The following is a 21,913-nucleotide window of genomic DNA, read 5'->3' as shown; positions in this document are numbered from 1 at the left end:
CAGTGAGTTTTTAAAAAAATGAAAATTCGTTTTGTATAGTGCCACAACTCATCAGCCAGAGTCTCCATTTTGTCTGCTTACATGTGAGAGTGGTGTTCATCAGCCTTTTATCTGCAATATCTCTAGCTGTATTCTTTCAATAACTTCATCAAATCGCCGTGGAATACAATACCCTACGTCTCTGCACGTTTTAGAAAGAAGACGAGAGTCTCTCTGTTTTACCCCAAAATAAGTGATTTTGGTTCCTACCGGGAAAACTGATTTTTCACTCTCAGTGTCACTTCCAGATAGAACAGTAATTTTTTATTTGTTTGTCACACATCCCTGCATGTATCTCATAAAAACTACTGCTAGTATAAACTAACATGTTAAAACAGATTTAATACAACACTAATATTATAAAGGTAACGTACCATAGTAGTGGGAGAAGATAGAGATTTTTAATAATAAGAAGTCTTAAGAATTTTTCAATCAGTCTAGCCATACGCTAGCTGTCATCCTCCTTTTTTTATTGCACTAAAATAATTTCCTACATTAGTGATCAGAAGGCAACTAAAATGTCATATAGGCATTTCCTGTTACATTTAGTCCCTTGCAGTCTTGTTCAAATACTTTGATTACAAACAGAAAGGGGACGCGGGAGTCATAATAAAGAAACATTTAATTCTACTCTTCCTACTTTCCTTTCTTCAATATCTGTTAATCATCCTACTCTTCTTTCTTTGATACCCACACGTAGCAAGTCTCTATCTCTAGTGCATATGTCCTGGTAATATTTATATGACAAACACAAGTACTGGAATAATGCTAGTCGGCTGCTGGGAAACAAAGGAAGAAGAAGAGAGGTTGCATTTGGCTAGGGGTGTTATAGTTGTTTTGGTGAAAATTGGGGGGGGGGGGGGGGAAGACTTAACCCAACAAAAACGGGAGGAAGAAAATAGAAATAAAAAAGAAATGACAGGAGGCTTTTTTCTAAGAGCGTAATTTTTTTATTTTATCTTTTTTCCTATAAACGAAATAAGATCGTCGCAAAAGAGCTTTTTCTTGGCGACTTCTTATGGTTCGCCAATAAATGTTTACTTTCCAAGTCAAATATGAGAGTCGCCACTATCAATTTATGTGGCGACTAAATGTGTTCCAGAAAACCATATTTCTTGTATTGAATTCTTGTTTACATGAAACTTTTGAAAGAGCGAAGGCTTTACTGTGAAGCCTTGGTACAGCAACAGCAGTTATATGAGAGGAAAATCACCTCCGCTCTATTAAAGAAACTAGTTAAGTTACAACCGCGGTCATACATGTATCATTATAAATTTAGTTGATATAGAAAATATAAAAGTTTATATAAAATTTTATGATTAAAATATAATATAAGACATATGCAAAATATAAATTAAATGTACAAAAAAATATATATAAAAAAACAAAAAATGAATAAAAGTTCCACATAGAGAAAAGTTAGCTTTCATTTTATAGAAAAAGAATATGTAACATAACTCTTCTAGCATGCCTTTGATTTATATTTGTCCACAAATAATTTTAATTATTGTAAACAATATCATTTGTTATTAATAAATGTATAATTTAGAGGTAACTATTATTCATAATAAGAGACATTTGGTCTAAAAAAAAGAGTAAATTTTATGGGTGGTCATCCAGCTTTGTATGCATTACACAAAAGTCGCTATTCTTTCTTTTGTTACATAAAAATCATTTTTCTTTGCTCCACTTTTCACAAAAATAACTTTCGACATTTTTTGTTAAAACCCCACCTAAAATGTGAGAGAAAATAATAAAAATGATCCTTATATTTTCCGGTAAGTTTAATATGCGCCCATAAATATACTCCTTAGTTGTTTTGATTAATAAAGTAGTCAAAAGTGAGTACTTTTGGTTTTCTCGAGTATTTAAGAAATTATAATTGTTATTTTATTGAAAAATGCGAAAAAAGAGATTACCATGGAATCACATTTAGAAGTGTATTTTTTTACAATTTCGGCTATTTTTGACTTATTATAAGATTTTGTATAACTTTTTGAGGCGTAATATGCTATTTTAAAATTTATTTCTAGCATCTTATTCATTTTTTGTTTTACTACTTCTAGATTTGACAAGTCCATCCCATCAAAGTATTTAGTCTTACTTGCAATTAGGTATAAAATAACTGAATTTTGTTGTTCCATAATTAATCATACGGTCTGAAGATATAAAATTCGTATATCATGAAAGGAGTAACTCATTTTCAATGTGAATATAGGTTAGTTGCATTAAAGTCGATTGTGGCGATTGGTGAATTTGCGTTCATCCTTTGGTTCGACTTTTGGACAAATCATTAATTTTTTTTATTTATTAAATGATCAAATACTAACTATTATACAATAAGAAAAACATGAAAGTCCAGAAATTAATATAACAATAAAATAAAAATAACATTCGGACATATTATTAGTTTGCCTTTGTATTTTACTTCTATTATTATCTAGTAATTGGACTAATTTGAATTCTTGCCGCCAAGCCGTGTAAAGCTCTTTAAAGAAGAAAACGGGATCTACCAGACTGCCACATTCTCTAACTTTGCAAAATATAAAAGAAAAGATCAAGCACAAAACTTTCTAGTTTCTACATTCTCCAACAAAAGCTATGGACTCCACACCTTTTATAGTGTCAATTCCTGCCCATTGAAAGCATAAAATATTATACGGGAATCGCACCCACAAGGCTACAAGAAATATAATATGTCAATAATGAACTCAAGATACTTAAACAAAAGATATATCCATATATAATCCTTCGTTGAGTAAATCATCTGATATTTAACTTAGATATGTTTGAGCAAAAAATAAAAGAAGCGAAGAAAGCCATGAAGTACTTAGTGTTGAGTACTCCATGAGCAAATAAAATAGTGGAACTCCATTTTTGGTTTAGTTTCTTGAGAATTCACATGAGAGCCAAAGTTATTTGCCTTTCTGTAGAAGCCGAAGCCTTCTTATAACGGTAAGCACTTAAACCTTTTTGTAACGGTAAGCATTTATTCCATATAAATTAGCAAAAATATTACTAAGCATTTGTCTTAGAAACACATTTGTCTTATAAACCAAAGGAAAAAGTTGTATATGTTAGGAACACATCCATTAGAATTCAGAAGCGACAGTAAAATTTATTTTTCCTTATATCATGCAGCTACAATCAAGGGAAAAGACGCAAGTTTGTTAGTTTTTTTTTTTTTTTTTGTATTTTCTTTACGTAAGGTAAAGGCAAAAATTGCAAAACAATGGAGAAAAGAGACAATATAATTGATGGTCATTGGGAATGACTAAATTATTGCATTTTAAAAGAATTCTTTATCGGTTTAGTTCTATTAGTTGAATAAATTATAGGACATTTATTGTCACGACCAAAAAAGTGCTAAAGGTCGTGATGGCACCTAACACCGCCGCCAGGCAATCCAACTGTGATCTATCAACTTACTTACCTATTTTAGTAATTGAAATCAAAAAAAATTCTTAATGAAATAGTATGAAATAGATTTTCAAAGTAAGTGATAATATTTACACATCTACATCAACGAACAACCCGTAGGAACTCCCAAAACCCGTTGTCACAAGTACATGAGCATTTTTCTAAGGAGTACAATAAAATAATTATTACAATAAACAGTTGTCCCAAATATAATAAGACAGAATAAAATAATTATTACAATGGAGACTCGGTAGACTGCGATGCATAGCCTTGAATGCAGCTCACATGAAGTCTCCTCAACAGGTGCGCCTATAAATCATGTACTGAGAAATTCTCCTTCCGAGCCATTCACTGCCGCGATCCATACATAAGTACTCTACCATTACACCAACACGGTGCGATAACAACTCATGAATAACCTAGAAATCCGTGCATAGCCTCAAAACCATAGGAAGTACATATACTGATCTGAAAGGATAGAACACCCTTCCGCAAAGTGACGATAATAACTCGTCCGAACACGTAGGGAAAATATCTGGCACTACGTCTACAGTATCAATACCACTAATCGACGTCCAATTGACAGCAAGTTCTTCGTGTCGCATAAGATTGAGTATGAAGGAAATAAAGGCTCAAGCCTCAATGGAATCAAACCGCACGATGAGGAAATCAAGAAGGGAAGTGCTCCTAATAGCCCTATAGCCTCTCAAAGATAAGTACAGATGTCTTCGTACCGATCCTCAAGACTCTACTAGACTTGCTCATGACTCGTGAGACCTAAGTGAACCTAACGCTCTGATCCCAAGCTATCACAATCCTAAATTTGCTAAAGGTCATGATGGCGCCTAACACCGCCGTCAGGCAAGCCAACGGTGATCTATCAACTTACTTACCTATTTTAGTAATTGAAATCAAAACTTTTCCTTAATAAAATCATATGAAATAGATTTTGAAAGTAAGTGATAATATTTACACAACTACATCAACGACCCGTAGGAACCCCCAAAATCCGGTGTCATAAGTACATGAGTATTTTTCTAAGGAGTACAATAATAATACAACAGTTGTCCTAAATGTAATAAGACAGAAAAAATAATTAGTACAATGGAGACTCGGTGGACCACGATGCGTAGCCTGGAATGCAGCTCACCTGAAGTCTCCTCAACAGGTGCACCTACACGCCAAGGTGATCATCGAATGAACCTGTCAGATCCTGCACATTTAGTGTAGAAGTGCAGCATGAGTACGTAAATCAACGTGTACCCAGTATGTGTCTAGCCTAAACTCGGATAAGTAGTAACGAGGGGTCGACATCGATACTTACTAAAGGTCCAATAAAACAATATAATAAAACATAAGCAGATATGAAGCATACGACAATGATGGGGTAAATCTGTAAGTTACATAATCTTCCAATTACTTCTTTTAAAGCATGAATTTCTAAACCATGTATTCTACCTTAATGACTTAGAAAAATGTCAAGTGTCATTATCAAATAAATAAGGAATACCATATAAAATGTCGGGCATTAGTGAAAGGTTTATCTCGTGAACATTCGGACTACTAACGATATAACACAAGATTTCGCCGAGGTCGTTCGGCCGATCCAGAATAATGTGTACACTGCCGAGGGACGTGCGCCATGATTCATAGATGCATCTATATACTACCAAGGCATTCGGCCCGCTCCATAAGAAAAGTAAGGAAGTCATCGAATTACGGGACACGTTTTTACAATACAGCACACAAGCATAAAATGAATATAACTCTTACCGTTTCTCAAATAACTTGCCCACAACTCAAAGTGTTAAGGCTTGACCTAGTGTACATATATTTACTTCTAAATCAATTTCAATTATAACTTCAATAAATTAAGCCAACAGAATGGGTTCAAATAATTCAAATATTACATGATGAGATCCTAAGTCTACCCGGACATAACATGATGTAGCTACGTACGGACTCTCATCACCTCGTGCGTACGTAGCACCCACAACTAGTTGCACATAATAATAAATATCACCTAGGGGTAGTTTCCCTCTCACAAAGTTAGACAGGAGACTTACCTCGCTCCGAAGTTTCATAATCGGCTCCAAAGCATCTCTAACACCTCAAACCCAAGCCTGTCGATCCAAAACTATTCAAACAATGTTCAACCAATTAAAATATATTCTAATATCCATAATTAATCAATCTAAACAATTTTAAACTCTGCTCGAAAAGTAGATAAAGCTAACCTTCGGGCCCACGTGCCCGGATTCCAAATATTTTCGAAGATAACTTTACCCATGACACCACAAACTCAAATATAAGATTTATTCCTAATTACATGTCCAAAATCGTGGTCAAAATCCAAAATTATAAATTTTAGGTCTTCTACAAAAATCCCACAATTTTCCTAAATTTTCCTCCTTAAATCCACATATAAACCTTACATTATGCTCCCAACAAGTGGAAAATTACTTACCTTGTGTTACATGATGAAAACGCCTCTAAATCATCCAAGAACTGAGCTCCAAAAATCCCAAATGAAAATGACGAAATGACCAAGTTCGATCCCCTTATGTTCTGCCCAGTTTCCGCTTCTGCGGACATATTTATGCATCTGCAGCCTCGCTTTTGCGAGCCAAAATACGCATCTGCGGAGCACACTGCCCAGCTGAGACCTCGCATCTGCAAAAGAATTTTCGCTTCTGCGCAGGCGCTTTTGCGATGGCCAAACGTGCATATGCGGATCCGCCACTTCTGCGTCTTAATTCTCGTTTCTACGATTCTGCAGGTGCAGGAATTTCTTTGCACCTGTGACCACTGCCTTGCCCCTTCCATTCCGCTTCTGCAAGCTCGACCTCGCTTCTGCGATGTCGCTTCTGCGATGTCGCTTCTACGACCAAGACATCGCATAAGCGATCACACCAGTTGCTGCCTAGCTTCAGCATTTCTTAGGTCCAAAATATCAATTCGTTAACCATCCGAAATTCACCTGAGGCACTCGGGTCCTTAACCAAATATACCAACACAACCCAAAATACAATACGAACTTAGTCGGGCCTTCAAATCACATCAAACAACACTAAAACTACAAATCGCACCTCAATTCAAGATTAATAAACTTTAGAACTTCAAACATCTACATTCGATGCCGAAACCTAGCAAATCAAGTCTGATTGACCTCAAATTTTGCACTCAAGTCATAAATGACATAACGAAGTTATTCCAAGGCTTGGAACCCCAAACGGACATCGATAATATTAAAATCCACTTCAAATCAAACTTAAGAATTTCTTAAACTTTTGAAATACCAACCTCCCATAATAAGCGTCGAAATGCACCCGGGTTCGATCATCATACGAACCTATTGGAACCTTCGAATCCCGTTTCCAAGGTCGTTTACTTAAAAGTCAAATCTTAGACAATTCTTCCAACTTAAAGCTTCCGAAATCAGAATTTTCTTTCCAAATCAACTCCGAACTTCCCAAGATTCGATTCCTACTACACGTACAAATCATAATACCTGAGGTGAATCTACTCTAGGCTTCAAACCGCCGAACAACGCGCTAGAGCTCAAAATGACCGGTCGGGTCGTTACATTCTCCCCAACTTAAACATATGTTCATCCTCGAATGTGCTAAGGACTTCTCGTGAGTTGTCCAAAATCACTATTTAACACCTCGTGCACCTACCTGTGCCACCACATTCCAGTTGAACACATTAGCTCGAGCCAGACTGAAAATTCTCCCTATAACCTTAGCTAACAAGCTTTAGAACCAAGTTCTGACTTCCGAATTTCTTTACAAGGCCTGATCCTAACACACGGACACCGTACCAATCACCACATACTGTACCAAAACATGATCATGCATCTATGCCGAAATCACACCATGCTCCACATAAGTCCGTTGTCCATAATAACATTCCCCGACCACAATAACTGAGATTCCACGAATCTGATGCCCACAATACACCTCATGACACATGTAAGTCCTGTTCCAACTCTCGCAATGTTGCCACGACAAAAGAGATGCGTAGAAACTCATAACCACCTGCCGAATCAATAATTCATGGAGTATCTCCTCCTGACAAGAACCATTACCTCATTTTGAATTAAATAACGATATTTTCTCTTTAATGAACCTTATATAAATCTGATTGCTCAAATTTCAGGTCCAATAACCTCGTCTCACTCAGTACAAGCTACTCAGGAAATAAGTCATCTCAGACACTGCCAAAAATCTTATATGACGCCCATAACGCGCCAACAAGCTCCAACTCGAATGCGATACATAAGGAAAACAAACTCTGGAGAAGGACTACCAAGCCCACGTAACGAATAAATCGGCCGAATAGATGTTGTGAACCTACCTCAGGGATGAAAACAAGGCACACAAAATATGTGTAAGGAGCTATGCTCAAACTTTCATTGTTGCGGCGTGCAACTCGATCCGACATGACACTATTGCGGTGTGCAACCCGATCCACACAACATGCCCGTGGCTGCGTCCCACCTGATCCACACATAACAATCACGAATAAAACACACATATCAAGCCGTAATGCTTATACTTACGAAATGCCTGAATATCGAACACAAGCACGCCAAGTGCATAATACCAAATCCTAGGGATACGGATAGCGCCATACGTTATGAACCCCAAGCACAACTAAGGTGCAATAAATGACATGTATCTCGAGTGCCACCCTGCTCACATAATACCACAAGCTACATAGGACATCAACACGTGTGCGAATAATCAAGCCGTCTCACAACCCACATGGAATAATAGAGATTTACATAGAATAGCTGATGGCGAAAATAACATTCGACCTGACGTAAAGCACACACTCACGTTAGTCATACCAACGGATCTCACACCGATTCTGATCATACCATACTAGGCTAATAACTTTCTAAAGATCCACAATGGCCCTATTCATGACACATAAGAACAACCGTCAAATCCGAAACAAACTCACAAGGGCCACAACCCAAGGAATAGGGAGCCTCTCAGTCATAAGCTCTCGCATTCGCGATGTTACCATAACCTCCACACTTGGTCTTAATCTTTAACAATCAAGTGACTAACATGCCACACTTATACAAATCTCCCTGTGGGGTATGCTCCCATGACCTTCCGCTCAGGTAGCAAAGTCCGCACATCCATACCACCAACCGTACTAATTCTGTTAGGCAAATCACAATCCGCCAATCAATACACAATGCCTCTTCAACAGAACACCATGCTCAGGCGATACTAAGATAACACCAGCTCACTCTAAACATTTTAATTCTTCCCTGCTCATCCAAGCTCGTAACATTCTTATCAACACCGAACCGCAACCTTGATCCTCAACTTTCAAATTCTCATGCTGCTCACTACACCCATCATGCCGCTACGAGAAAATATAAGAATTCATCATAACCCCTGAATTACCAGTAGAACAAACACTTCATTGGCTAGAAACCTTTCACTTAACTCATTTCAGAAGAACAGATGCAACACGCGACCGAATTCCCAAACCGCAGAAAATACAAACCTCAAGTCGTGACCTAAACCGCCATGACTCTTCCGGAATCTATTTACCCAACAAGGCCATGTGAATCAAATACCTCCTAAATCAATCAAGTTATGGTGGCTGTCAAGCCGCACGTACGTCCCAAACCACATGTATAACTTCATATACCGAAGGGACTGATCATTGCCACAATCATGTCGATTCAACTACTACTAACCAACCCAACTCCTTTCAATTTACTCTTGACTTGTCTTAGAAATAAGAATAGCTCCACTCGTAACATAACGAACTCAATCTGCACTCATCCCGAGTGACATGCATCACGAGACCACATCGTCTCAATACTCATGAACCATCGCATACCCTCTTTATGCACACAATAACATCTCCAACGGGTACACACATTCTGTAAGACCTTCCGCGAATCCAAAGCTATTTTTTCCTTTCCTCCAATACTGCACCGCATACCCGATGATAACAAAAAATGTTCCAAGTCCCATTCATAATCCACTGTGAAAACTCGATCCTTAACCACACGACAAACCCGAAATCCTTGGGCATTGCACTTAAATTCTTGAACCCACTAGAACCGTTGTTGAGAGTAACCCACTCTGACCTGATCCCGAATATCACCAAACTTCAATGCTCTGCTAGCACATGAACACATTCTCAAAGAAGTAACCAGCTAAATTTTCTTCCTTGTACATTACATCCATAAGAAACATAGACTCGCAGTCTTCCCAAATCCTTCACCTCAATCGATAAGGCAAAGTATAACACACATTCATCGAGTTCCTTGTTCGACTTACTCCTGACATTTCCTTTTCCTTAGTCATAAATAATCCACCAATACACCGATAACCAGAAACCGCACAAGCAGACAACCACGCGATCCAATCGTAGATGGTGGGGCTCCCCCACTTAGCTTTAAGCTACCATCACATAATGTAGAGCCCATAACGATTCCTCATTCTCAATTACCATGATCACATACTATTAACCCACCAAATTCCTCGAAGTCCCTTGTTAAGCCTTTCATGAACATTCTGAATAATCAGTCTCAATCACATATTCAACCTCATACCGGGTAGCAAGTAATATTCTTCGTAGAAGCTTCATCAACATCACGCAACTGCTAACCTGCTCATAGGAAGTAACCCACCTATGGAATTCCTTACTGACATACTCCAACGACGCTGCACTAGGTACAACTACCACGTAATCAGTAAACTTTCCTGAGCCCATGCTCGCCCACCGGCTGTATAAGTATGTTCCTTCCCCATTGGCGTCCACTGAAAGTTCAACAATACCTTCCAAAATCAAAGCCATGGTGCATCCGAAATGATAATCAAATCTTTACACCCCTCTTTATTTCAGGCAAACTTCTTTCTACCATATTCAATCTTTCTTCACACAGTAATCACCATTCAAATTACAATCCGTGGACCTAGTCACTTTCTACCATGCATCCCAAATCTCTCAAATCTTCCTCAAGATATGTGGCTATCCTACAACATAATACATATACTACTCTAACACTCCCACTTTGGTCAACCATCTCCTTTAAGTAACTTCTCGACCTCCGCTTCTCATACTTGACCTGCTAGTAATTCCTCCGCTGCGAGACACCTTCCGCCGTGTCCTTCCTCATACTTCACTGTCCCAATGTTGCCTCAAATCAAATCCAACCCTATAGCACTGGAACTAATGAATTGCTATCAACTCTAAATCTCTTAGAAGATCATCTTTCTCGGGCCATCAACACTAGAAATACTCCTTCAATTTCGAAACCGCTACACCCCGCTATCTCTAACAGCCGCTTCTCAGGTACCATTTCACAACACCCTGCCCCGAAGGCAATACTCAAGAAGACCATAATGCCGACAAACCATAATGCGTTCAAACAAGGACAACGACATCGCATCACAACGAAAATTCCACCACGCTCGAAGATTCCTAGTCTCGTTACTCCATCAACTAAAACCTGAACATCCCTCGTCCGATTACCTTTCTTTTGCTGAGATTAAATGTTGAACCTATAAAGCATATACTGAGAAATCCTCATTCCGAGCCATTCACTGCCGCTATCCATACATAAGCACTCTACCATTACACCAACACGGTGCGATAACAACTCATGAATAACCTAGAAATCCATGCATAGCCTCAAAACCATAGGAAGTACATATACTGATCTGAAAGGATAGAACACCCTTCCGCAAATTGACGATAATAACTCATTCGAACACGCAGGGAAAATATCTGGCACTACGTCTGCAGTATCAATACCACTACTCGACGTCCAATTGACAGCAAGTGCTTCGTGTCTTATAAGATTGAGTATGAAGGAAATAAAGGCTCAAGCCTCAATTGAATCAAACCGCACGATGAGGAAATCAAGAAGGGAAGTGCTCCTAATAGCCCTGTAGCCTCTCGAAGATAAGTACAGATGTCTTCGTACCGATCCTCAAGACTCTACTAGACTTGCTCATGACTCGTGAGACCTAAGTGAACCTAACGCTCTGATCCCAAGCTGTCACAACCCAAAAATTGCTAAAGGTCGTGATGGCGCCTAACACCGCCGTCAGGCAAGCCAACGGTAATCTATCAACTTACTTACCTATTTTAGTAATTGAAATAAAAACTTTTCCTTAATGAAATCATATGAAATAGATTTTCAAAGTAAGTGATAATATTTACACAACTACATCAACGACCCGTAGGAACCCCCAAAATTCGGTGTCATAAGTACATGAGCATTTTTCTAAGGAGTACAAAAATAATACAACAGTTGTCCTAAATGTAATAAGACAGAAAAAATAATTAGTACAATGGAGACTCGGCGGACCGCGATGCGTAGCCTGGAATGCAGCTCGGTGGACCGCGATGCATAGCCTGGAATACAGCTCACATGAAGTCTCCTCAACAGCTGCACCTACGCGCCAAGGTGATCATCGAATGAACTTGTCAGATCCTGCACATTTAGTGTAGAAGTGCAGCATGAGTACGTTAATCAATGAGTACCCAATAAATGTCTAGCCTAAACCCGGAAAAGTAGTGACGAGGGGTCGACATCGACACTTACTAAAGGTCCAATAAAACAATATAATAAAACATAAGTAGATATGAAGAATACAACAATGATGGGGTAAATCTATAAGTTACATCATCTTCCAATTACTTCTTTTAAAGCATGAATGTCTAAACCATGTATTCTACCTTAACAACTCAGAAAAATGTCAAGTGTCATTATCAAATAAATAAGGAATACCATATATTGGATCAATGGATCTTTTGTATCTCTTTTCTTTCCAATTGCTACTATTTAGAACAGTAAGCCTTTCAAATGACTCATAGGATTTAATGTTAGAAAAATTGTGGTTTGTCATGAGATAGCACACTCTTGTAAACAGTATATATAATGTTGTTTTCTTTAGTCAAAGATTGAAGTGTATCTTAGGAGCTTTAGTATGATCAAGTAGTAAGGTACATAATTCTATTTATTATTTACTAGTACAAGCTAGCCTTTGGTTTCTTGGAGTATCTATTGTTATGTATCATATTTGTTTCTTCAGTTATAAACCTAGTTATCTGTCATTTTACTGTCAACATTATTTGTTTCTATCCAAAGATGTCAGGTACATGATCTAAACAAACTGGGAACTAGCAGCTCAATTGCCCCCCTTAATCCCATCACAAGTTCACAACCCCCCCTTAAGTTCACAACAAGAATTCTAATTTCGAAAGCCTTAAGTTGGAGGAATTGACTAAAGTATGATTTTTTAGTAAAAGACCTCGGAACTGGGATTTGAAGGTTCCAACAGGCTCGTATGATGATGTTGGACTTGGGCGTATATCCGGATCGGATTTTGGATGACCTGGGAGCGTTTCAGCACCTATTGTAGAAGTTGGCATTTTGGAAGATTTTCATAAATTTGGGTTGAATTATATTTCAATATTATCGATGTTCGTTTGGGATTTAAAGTTTGGGAATAGCTTCGTAAGGTCATTATGGTATTGGGGGCGCATCCGGATGTGGATTTGAAGGTCCGTAGGCCATATCGGGGGTCATTTGGTGAAAGTTAGAAATTTGAAGGTTTTTAAGAAGTCCGACCTGGAGTGGACTTTTTGATATCGGAGTTGGATTCTGATTCCGAAAGTTGGAGTAGGTCCGTAATGTCGAAGGTGACTTGTGTGCGAAATTTGAGATCAATCGGACGTCATTTGATGGGTTTCGGCATCGAAAGTAGAAGTTTGAAGTTCTAAAGTTCATTAAGTTTGAATTGGGGTGCGACTCATGATTTTGATATTGTTTGATATGATTTGAGGCCTCGAGCAGGTATGTGTTATGTTATGGGACTGGTTAGTGTGATTGGACGGGGTTCTAGAGGCCTCGGGTGTGTTTCGGGGTGGTTTCAAATCATTTTGAGATGTTTTGGACTGTTGTTGCTGGTGTCTGGTGTCCTTCTTCACGAACACGAAGGAAGTCCCGCATTCGCGTAGAGGAAATTTGTGAGGCTGCTGTGTTGGCCTTCACGAATGCGAGCAAGTGGACGCGAACGCAAGGCAAGAGCTGGGTGGGCCTTCACAAACGCGGCCAAGGCGACGCGAACGTGAAGAAGAAGGGAAGAGATAGGCATAAGGCGTAGAAGGCAACGCAAACGCGTAGAAGGCAATGCGAATGCGTAGAAGGCAACGCGAACGTGATCATAGTGTCGCGAACGTGAAGAGAAAATTTGGAGGCAGTGTTTCTTTGGCCTTCGCGATCGCGAAGAAGGGCGGACCTGGTTAGTGAAGTTTTAAAGACGGGATTTGGCCATTTTCCTCCATTTTTCATTTGGTTGGGCGATGTTTGGAGCTCTTGGAAGGGAGATTTTCGCCATCTATGTCAAGGTAAGTGATTCTCACATATTGCAAGTTAAATACTTGGATTATATATGGATTTAGACTTGAAAATTTGTGAAAATTTGGGATTTTGAAGAAAAACCTAGAAATTGGTATTTTTGGATTTTCACCACGAAATTAGACGTGAAATTTGGAATAAATTATATATTTGAGTTCGTGGTGTTATGAGTAAAGTTTATCTTCGAATATTTTCGAAATTCGGGTACGTGGGCCCGAAGGTGATTTTTATCGGCTTTTCAAGCGGAGTTAGGAATTGTTATAAACTGAATTATATGGAGTATTAGAGTATATATTTATGGATTCGCACATTTATTAACTAGTTTTGGAGCATTGGGCATCGACTTGAGTTATTGGAAAGACGTTAGAGCCGGTTATGGGACTTCGGAGAGAGGTAAGTCTCCTTTCTAATCCTATAAGAGGGAATAAACCCCATAGGTGAATCAAATCATTATGTGTTTCTATTTGTGGGGGTTACGTATGCACAAGGTGACGAGAGTCCGTGCGTACCTACTATTATGCTTATGTCCGGGTAGTTTAGGACCTATATCATATTGTACTTGCGATGTTTGCGCCCTACTTGTTAATTTAATTGTTTAAGACATTTAGAAACTTGATAAAGGAATTGTAAAAAAATTAAACTTCATTTACTTGACCGTTAAATGAAAATGTTATAAATTTTGGAATATTTCCCCTTAACAAATCTAGAATTGGTTATTTAATGTGTTTTCTCTTTTGTGGAGCGGGCCAAACGCCTCAGTAGCAGATAGATTCATCTATGGTTCGTGTCGTTCGACCCTCGGCAGTGCACAATTGAAATATTATGTTGGATCGGGTCATACGACCTCAGCATGATTTGCGCATGATATATTTTTGGAATTGATAATAATTGATATTGCTTTCATTGGCCCGGGATACAAAAAATGTTAAATGACGAAAATAAATTTGGAAATTTCTTATCAACACAAGAATTGTTTACTTATTTCATGATATTGAGCTTATAGCCGTTTTATGTAATCCATGCGTAATTATATCATTGACATTTTATTTATAGTCCATAGTAAGTGTCGAAGTCGACCCCTCGTCACTACTTCTTCGAGGTTATGCGGGATACTTACTGGGTACGCGTTGATTTATGTATTCATACTACACTTGCTGCATATTATTTTGTGCAGGTGCATTTATGTTTAGCGGCCTTGTGAGAGCAGAGGCGTGTAGGCATGCAGAGACTTAGGTGAGCTGCACTCCATAGTACGACCCGCAGCCAACTTAGTCTCCCTTAGAGTATTTATATTTTTCATGTCCAATTTGTATTCCGGACGGACGTTGTATTTTATTTTGTATTTCTAGTTGATACTCATGCACTTGTGACACCCGGTTTTGGGGCGATTATGGGTTGCACTGTATTGGAATTGTTAAAAATATTATTATTTACTCTATAAATTCCATCTTTTACTATTTAATTGAAGGAAATATGATTTTAAAAATATTATAATGACAACCAAATTAAGTATTTATTTTTGGCTTTCCTGACAGTGGTGTCCGGCGCCATCACGACCTTCAATGGATTTTGGGTCGTGACAGAAGTTAAGGCTGCTTTATTAGGCCTTCAATGGTGTCACTCAAATGGATATGATAGAATTATACTTTGAATATGGCTCAAAACGATAGTTTTGATATGTTAAATAATAATTTAAAATCACAATGGCACATCGACAGTACCATCAAGGAGGCACAAGAACTCATATAAACTCACAATATTATTATTAGGCATTGCTACAAGGAATCTAATAATGTGGCAGAAACTTGACAGGATACAGTTGCCTAATCTAAGACATAAAATTATCAAGAACCACTTTGTTGCGAGATGATAGCTAGTCTGCTCTTTGTTGTAAGGTAGCTTGCTGCAGTTGTATTTGCTTTTATTTCCCAAATGTGGAGAAATTGTTTTTTTTTTTCTTGGATATATAAGCACATATAACAGATTTGCGCTCTTTGATGGATTTGCTATATGTACTAGATATGTCTTAGTAGTAGATTTCCAATTATATAATTTATCAGGAGGCTTTGGTTTTATGTTCCCCTGCTATTGTATCTTTTCTTGATTTTACAATAAACAGGGTAGGGATTAATGCCAGATCCCTCATCACCACATAAGGTGAAAGCCTGGGTCATTGGATTAATTAAAAAAAATATTCTTGATAGAGTTTGGTTCGAACACAGATACTCTAATAGTGTGCTTATAAAAAATTCTCATTAAGAATAAAATCGTAAATTAAAGTTAGAGTGTCCAAATTAAAAATGTATTACTCCTTTTCGAAGGAACTAGTAATTAAGAAAATAATGTCAAATAAACTGAAATGAAGAGAGGGGTAAGGTCTGCATGCATACTACCTTTCCTAGACCACACGGTGTGGGATAAGACTGTGTATCTTGTTGTTGTTATAAACTGAAATGAAGGGAGCATCTACATTCTAATGATTTGCAAATCCCACCGAGTGCCATGACTTCACGACATGGAAACAAGAGTGTTATCCACAAGATCAATTGTCACTTGGTGCATGCTACTTAATTTGCACGTGTTTTATTGATTAGTAAGCGTTCGAGAGATCCATTTAAGTATATCGAGAGATAATATATAATTGTAAGAATAGTGGAATTGAGTAGGCTTTAAATATTCTTTCCTTCAATAGTTTCCCTGGCATGCCCACATTTGCGTTAACTGGTTATCCCAATTCCTTCTTTGACCTCTACACATTTGAACATTTCTGTACAAAATGAAAGTCATGTGCATCCAGCTATAGACCAATATCTTCCTTCAAAATAGGGATTTGTCACATTACCAATTTAAAATAGTGCTTGCCTTTTCTCTCAGTTTAATCAAGGAATTAGCGTATCCACACATGTTGCCACGTTTAGACGTGTAGTACGATTAACTTTCTTCCAGCTATACTACAACAGATTTTAGATACTATACAATAAATCATGTCAATAATAAAATAGGTTTGTGAAATTATCTAATTTCTAATTATGAAATGTGTCAACTTTTAAGATGGATGACAAAAAGAAATACTCCAATTTAGCTTGTAATTAAGAAATTGGGACTGAAGCTGTAAAACAAGTGCGCGATGACAATGGCACAACGTATTGTAATAATCAAAGAGAAGTTTCTCAACGCTGCCATACCACACTAGTTGTTGTTCATCACTAATTTCAAATTTAAGACGAATTCGATCTAATTTATAATAGATTTAAAAAGGCGAACGGATGCACAAAGTATTCCGCATTTATGTAATGTTCGAAATTTTTTTTATGACAGATATGACCTTTAAAAATCAGCATTTCTCTCGTAGTAATTCTTTGACATTCTCTTCTCTCATCAAGCAACTTGTTTGACTTTGGACCGGATTACATTGATCGATATACCAAAAATTACATTAGTTACTAAAGTTACAAATTAACTTATATCAAAATGAATCAATCACAAATAGAAAAAAGATTGTCCACATGCAACAGTTACAACCTTATAAATTAACTTATACTTGTATTTTTACTAAATTTATCAAAATGAATATATTACAAAAAAACAAAAAAACAAAAAAGCAAATGATTAAAATAGCTTCACTGCCGGTCCAAGAAAACGGTTGATATAAGTTCAAGCCCCCAGCATGTAGATGTTAATTTGTTTTGGCCCAACATCTTACGGATTTGTTCCTTTGGGGCAACTTAATCATCGAGCCGAAAAGCACACGTGTGAGCTTATATTCTAGCTTATATTCTAGCACATTTGTTCCTTTGTCAGCGTAAAGCCTTCTTTTTTGCCATCCCTCTAAGTGTGACAATGGTGTAATATCTAAAATAACTAAAAGAAGATATCCCACCATCCAGCTTCCAAACCTAAGTGTATATAGTCACGATTTAATATGATTTGTTTAGCCAAAAAAAAAAAAAAACTAGTATGTCAATTACATAGATTGATTAAACTAATCGATGACGAGTTAGTCGACGAGACCTTCAAAAATAAACCTCCATCTGAAAAATTTCAAGTACAGCATGAGGATGGACATCCAGCTTATGTATAGTCTGCTCTTTTCTCTCCCAGTCCCAGCAATAATATTTCTGTTGCTTCTGTTCTTCATCTATTTCCACCCGTTCTTCTCAAAACACAGTTGTTCAAAATTGAGCAAGCAGCAGCAGCTTCCAAAATCCTACCCACTGTTTGGTTGCTTGTTCTCATTAGTTCTGTGGACATCAGAACTCTTCCAAAAATCATCTTTATCAACCATTACCCTTAAAGGACCATTTGGTAAAAAATGCGTCTTGACAAGAAACCCCTCTATTATCAAGCATATCGTTAAGACACGTTTCCACATTTATCGCAAAGATCCTACCATGCAATTTGTTTTCTCAGACTTATTAGGGGATGGACTTTTACTTGTAGATGGAGAGAAATGGAAAACCCAAAGGCATTTCCTCAGTCATATATTCCACGCGGATACATTTCGTTATCGAGTAAAATCATCCACCATTAAAGAGCTCTCTGGCCGTCTTATTCCTTTATTCTCTAGGGCAGATATAGATAAAGCTACTCTAGACCTCCAGGACATATTTCATAGGCTTACATTTGACATTCTATGCCAGGTAAGTTTTAGCCATGATCCAGAATACTTGTTACCATCTCTCCCTGAGAAACCATTAATAGATGCTTTTGAAACTGCAATAAAGATCAGTATGAGAAGGTTCACTTGCCCTTCCATCTTGTGGAAAGCTAAAAAGCTTCTCAACATTGGATCTGAAGAGAATCTCAGGTATGCAGACTAGAGGCATATTCAAAATTTGAATTTGATATGTTCAACCTTTAGGTTTCCTTGAATATTCATTGGACGCACTTTAAATTATGGGTTCAAAATTTTACTACTCAATATTTATTGAAATTCAAGTAATTATTTTTCTCTTACACATTTAAGTGCTGAATCGGACTTCACAGGTATGCAGTTGATGTACTCAGAGAATATGTAAAGAAGAGAATCGCGGGAAAGGTGGAGAAGTTTTCGATGCAAAACTCTTCCATAAATGAGGGAGGCGATTTTTTTGACAGATTTATAACAAGGGCTCTCAAATACAATGTAGTAGTTGATGAGAAGTTTGTCATAGATACAGGTATTAATTTCATCCTGGCTGGTGATGACACGCTATTTTCAGCTTTAATATGGTTCTTTTGGCTAGTCTCGAGTCACCCACAAGTAGAAAAGGAGATTGTCAAAGAAATCGAAGAAAAAGATGATGATGATTTGAATGAAATGGTGTATACACATGCTTCGATTTGTGAAAGCATGAGACTATACCCACCAGTTCCTCTTGAATTGAAGCAAGTGACCGAAGACGATGTTTGGCCGGACGGAACAAAGTTGAAAAAGGGAATGACCATTTTTCTACATGTTCTTGCAATGGGGAGATCAACAGATTTATGGGGTTCGGATTGTGAAGTTTTCCGCCCAGAGCGCTGGTTGTTGAAAAACTCCACTACAGGAAATTGGAATTTTATCCCAAGGGACCCTTTCACGTATCCGGTATTTCAAGCAGGGCCAAGGACTTGTCTTGGAAAAGAAATTGCTTTCATGCAGATAAAGCTGGTGGCAGCGACTATTCTAAAGAGATTTCGGATCGTTCCTTTAGACGGATTTAGTCCTATCTATAATTCGTCGTTGACATCTAAGATTGTATGTTAACAAGGGACAATTGTATGTATATTCGTCATTGACATCAAATACTGTATGTTAACAAGGGACAATTGTATGTATATTCGTCATTGACATCAAATACTGTATGTTAACAAGGGACAATTGTACGTATATTCAACGTTTCATGTGTATCTATCAAACTTTCTGATTCAATACTTCATTTGTTGTATGCTTTCCTATTTATACCTAGTTGATTTTTTGAGCATTGTGTATGTTGCTTCAATGATAAATATAACTAGAGTTTATGTTATACTCACTGACGATATTAAAAATTTTCACAATCAAGCCATTTATAAAGTTGGAATTTAAGTTATATACAGTGACAATTATAAAAAAAATAAAAAAAATACAATCAATATTAGCATGTTGTAGCATGTCACTACTTACTTTATTTTTTAAATGGATAATTCACACTCATCATATGAAAAATGGCACTCTTAACCATTTATAGCTCTACCTTAGCTTATACTCTTTAAGTACTATTGATGCAAGACTTTTAAAAAAAAATTAAAGTTACGCCATAGGTGGCGTATTCCTTTCATTCATCCAAAAAATCAGTTACAATAGAGAGAAAGATCAACTATCCTAGTTTACCTCCTTATGTGAATAAAAAGGTTACAAAAACTTACAAAACCTGCTAAGGATTAACAACAGGTAACTTAACAAAAAGAGGACATCCTATCATAAAAAGCGGTTTTTCCTATGCTTATGTCTTAGAGAGGCCATTTGCATCGAATCCAACCAGTATGGTTCCAATTAGCTCCTTGAGATAGAGTATTGACCGATGTAAATACATGATCTGGATTTTCAATACTCCATTTTGCTAGAGCGTCGGCTACTTGATTGACCTCTCTAAATCCATGTTGAATTATAACATTAGCCATGTTGATGTAGTTCTTAGTTTTCAACACAATTTCCAACAGATGCCATGGAGGTTTGCTATATCCATTCAACATGTTGATAATCAGAAGTGAGTCACATTCAAGAATTATATTAGAAAAACCATTTGTAATATACCACTGAACTCCAAACACTGCAGCCTTGGCTTCAGCAAAGTTGCTACTGAAGTTCCCGAACGAGGAGGCAAAAGCCATAACCATTTGTAAATCTGCATGCACGCATACTCACATTTTAACAAAAGTTTTAGTCACATTTTTATAATTTCTTGGTGTCTACAGACTATTCTTATCTCTTTGACTGAGATGGACAAGCACAGAGGAAAAAATAAACCAGGAAAATTAATTCAACTTGGCATAAAAAAAGAATAATCAACTTCACATGGAAAGTGACTAACTACAAACGATGTTAAAAAGAGCACCGGCTCATACTATCTACGATCAAATTCTAAATCTGATTTCTTAATATGATTTTTATGAAAATCTAAACATAAGTCTGGAGTAGGGGTGTACATGGACCGGGTTGGTTCGGTTTTAATCAAAACCAAACCAAACCAACTATTTCGGTTTGGATTGGTTCGGTTTTGGCGGGTTTTTCGAATTTTTTGTTACTTAAATATTATTTCAATCTTACTTTGTTAACTTTTTGATAAGTAAATATATGTTTAGTAAAAATTAATAAAATTGACAAACATATTATCTATTAAATATTATCATGGGAGAATCTACTTAGTAACACATGATATTTATTTTTTTAGTCGTTTGACAATAATTTTTCATTGATGTACACTTTAAAGGTTAACCGAATTTAGTAATTGAACATAAAAATCAATATGATATCTAAATAATAATAACCACTTCAAATTCGAAAAAGATATAAGAATTTAATAGATCTTGACATGTATGAATATGGAAGAACAACGAGATTGACGCACTTCAATAACACTTGATAAGAAAGTAATCATACAACTCATTAATTAAGGTTAATAAATATGGAGCACTTCATATTTTATTAAATATTATATCCCGCAAGCGAATCCAAATATTTCTAGACATTTATTAAAGAAATTCTATATAAAATCTTAAAAGTATATATAAAAATTATATATTTATATGTCGGTTTGGTTCGAATTTTTTAACTTAATACCAAACCAAACCTAGTCGGGTTTTTTAATCGGTTTGGTTCACTACTAGAAATCTGCTAAAAACCGATCAAAAATTTTACGACCAACGTTGGTCGGTCAAAAACAACGACCAAAAACCGTCCAGCTTGGACGAAAACTGGAAAAAAAATATTTTATATTTTTTTAAAAATAAATACCTACCAATGTTGGTCGGTAAATTGGTCAACAAGTTGACCCAGCTGGTCAGACTTGCTTAGTCAAAGAACATTTGGATTACCGA

The 21,913-nt window shown here is 36.9% G+C and overlaps 1 protein-coding gene across 1 annotated transcript; it reads left to right on the top strand.

Moving 5' to 3' along the window:
* Window positions 1-17,931: 17,931 nt before the first annotated feature.
* Window positions 17,932-19,701, top strand: LOC138894404 (cytochrome P450 94A2-like). The gene is made up of 2 exons (XM_070179103.1): window positions 17,932-18,680; window positions 18,860-19,701. Exons 1-2 carry the CDS (start codon window positions 17,932-17,934, stop codon window positions 19,599-19,601), a joined length of 1,491 nt encoding a protein of 496 aa, XP_070035204.1. The 3' UTR covers window positions 19,602-19,701.
* The last annotated feature ends 2,212 nt before the right edge of the window (window positions 19,702-21,913 follow it).

This window comes from Nicotiana tomentosiformis, chromosome 6, assembly GCF_000390325.3.
Source record: "Nicotiana tomentosiformis chromosome 6, ASM39032v3, whole genome shotgun sequence".
Lineage (NCBI taxonomy): Eukaryota > Viridiplantae > Streptophyta > Magnoliopsida > Solanales > Solanaceae > Nicotiana > Nicotiana tomentosiformis.
The sequence above is the reverse complement of the archived record's forward strand: the minus strand, read 5'-3'. Positions and strand labels throughout refer to the sequence as shown.

Excerpts from the sequence above, each read along its gene's own strand:
- LOC138894404 (XM_070179103.1), top strand. The coding sequence starts at position 17,932 with ATGGACATCCAGCTTATGTATAGTCTGCTCTTTTCTCTCCCAGTCCCA. Across the intron at positions 18,681-18,859 it reads GGATCTGAAGAGAATCTCAG|GTATGCAGTTGATGTACTCA; the intron begins GTATGCAGACTA and ends CGGACTTCACAG.